A 1852-nucleotide genomic window follows, 5' to 3' on the forward strand; every position below is an offset into this window, starting at 1 on the left:
TCATAAATTTGTTCTGTTAGCCAGATTACTTTCTTAATTGGCATGATTTTAAATTTCCAAAAGCAACTTGTTTGAATCTTTTACAAAGGGAAACAATACTTATTCTAAGTCCCATTTCAATATAAACTGATAAGGATAAAGTTGCATTGTGAGCTTAGTTTTATTTTTACTTAAAGTAAGACGAATACCTGTGCTTTTTTTCAGCCTCCAGAATTTCTCTATTATATTGATTCTAACCTCAAAGGATAATTTACTCCTTTTTGATGACTTTGCATCAATAAAGAAAAGCACCCTCAGAGAATGCATTGAAGTGACTAAATCACCCATTTTGAGTATTTACTATCAGTTGGTATTTTTAAAATTAGCAAAAAATTCATTCAGTGTGGGTGACATAGTCTTATTCTACCTATAGTTAAATTTTTACAGCAGAGTTTTCCCATAGCATGTTTCATCTCAGAATTTCTCAAAGTGTATATTAAAGGATTCAACAGGGGAGTGATTACCGTAAAAAACACACTTATGGATTTATCAATGGGAAAGTTGGAAACAGGTCTAACATACATGAAAATACAGGGGAAGAAATAAAGTGCAACCACCATGATGTGGGAGCTGCAGGTAGACAAGGCTTTGTGCCTCCCTTCCTGACTGTGAGTTTTTAGGGAGTATAGGATGAACCCATAGGAGATGAGTAGAAGTATGAAAGTGACCATGCAGATTGCTCCACCATTGGCAACCATGGTGAGGCCTATAAAGAAGGTGTCAGTGCAGGCAAGTTCCAATAATGGGTATATGTCACAGGCAAAGTGGTCGATGACATTGGAACCACAGAAGGGGAGGCTGTACACAAAGAGAAGTTGAACCACAGAGTGCATAAAGCCTCCAGCCCAGGCCACCACCAGCAGCAAGATGCAGATTTGTCGATTCATGATGGTCAAGTAGCGCAGTGGCTTACAGATGGCCACGTAGCGATCATAGGCCATCGCCACCAGAAGGAAGACCTCAGCACCACCAAATAAGTGTTCTATGAAGAGCTGGCCCATACAAGCTGGGAAGGAAATAGTCTTTTTGTCAAAAAGTAAATCTGAAATCATTTTGGGGGAAATTGCAGTGGAATAAGCAGCATCCATGAGTGAGAGAGAAGCAAGGAAGAAGTACATGGGTGAGCCCAGAGAGGGACTGGCGGTGACAGTCACCACAATGAGCAGATTGCCAACCACAGTCACAATGTAGATGAGTAGAAACATGACAAATAATACTTTCTGCCCCTTAGGATTCTGAGTAAGGCCCAGAAGGACAAATTCTGTTACATTGTTAGTGTGTCCCATTTACCCTGTTTCAGAGAAGAGAGCTTGGGAGAGAACAGGATCTAAAATGAAACTGTGAATATAACTACAAATTAATTTATTATGTCACTAAGAAAATCTTCACTGTATGTTCTACAGTGGCTTACACAAAATAAACATTTCATAAATATTTATTGAGCTCATCTTCTAAAGAGTCCAATAACCGTTTCACCTGACAATTCTATTTCCAGCCCTTTGTGTTGGTAGTATTTGTAGTGAGTTCCTTTGCAATAAAATAATACTTCTTCCAGAAATCTTGCTTAATTCTATGATACTCTGCTATTAGAGTTTCAGAACTTCAAGTCTCAAAGATCATCCAATTTTCATAAAACTCTTATTAAATTTCAAGAGGCTGGACTTTGAAATCTACCAAATTACTACAAAATTATTTAGTACATTGTTTCCGATAACAATTACTTAGACATATAATTGACTGTTTACTTCTTAAGAAACTGTAATTCTCTCCATTTCATCTTTGCCTTTTCCACAAATCTTAACACACTGACATA

General features: G+C 37.4%; 1 protein-coding gene across 1 annotated transcript; it reads right to left on the minus strand.

The window, feature by feature from the left end:
- Nucleotides 1-377: 377 nt before the first annotated feature.
- On the minus strand, nucleotides 378-1325 carry LOC119536347 (olfactory receptor 4A5-like). Its single transcript, XM_037839105.1, has one exon. The coding sequence runs from the start codon at nucleotides 1323-1325 to the stop codon at nucleotides 378-380; it is 948 nt and encodes a 315-aa protein (XP_037695033.1).
- Between the last annotated feature and the right edge of the window lie 527 nt (nucleotides 1326-1852).

The sequence above is a fragment of the Choloepus didactylus genome, chromosome 6 (genome assembly GCF_015220235.1).
Source record: "Choloepus didactylus isolate mChoDid1 chromosome 6, mChoDid1.pri, whole genome shotgun sequence".
Classification (NCBI taxonomy): Eukaryota; Metazoa; Chordata; class Mammalia; order Pilosa; family Megalonychidae; genus Choloepus; species Choloepus didactylus.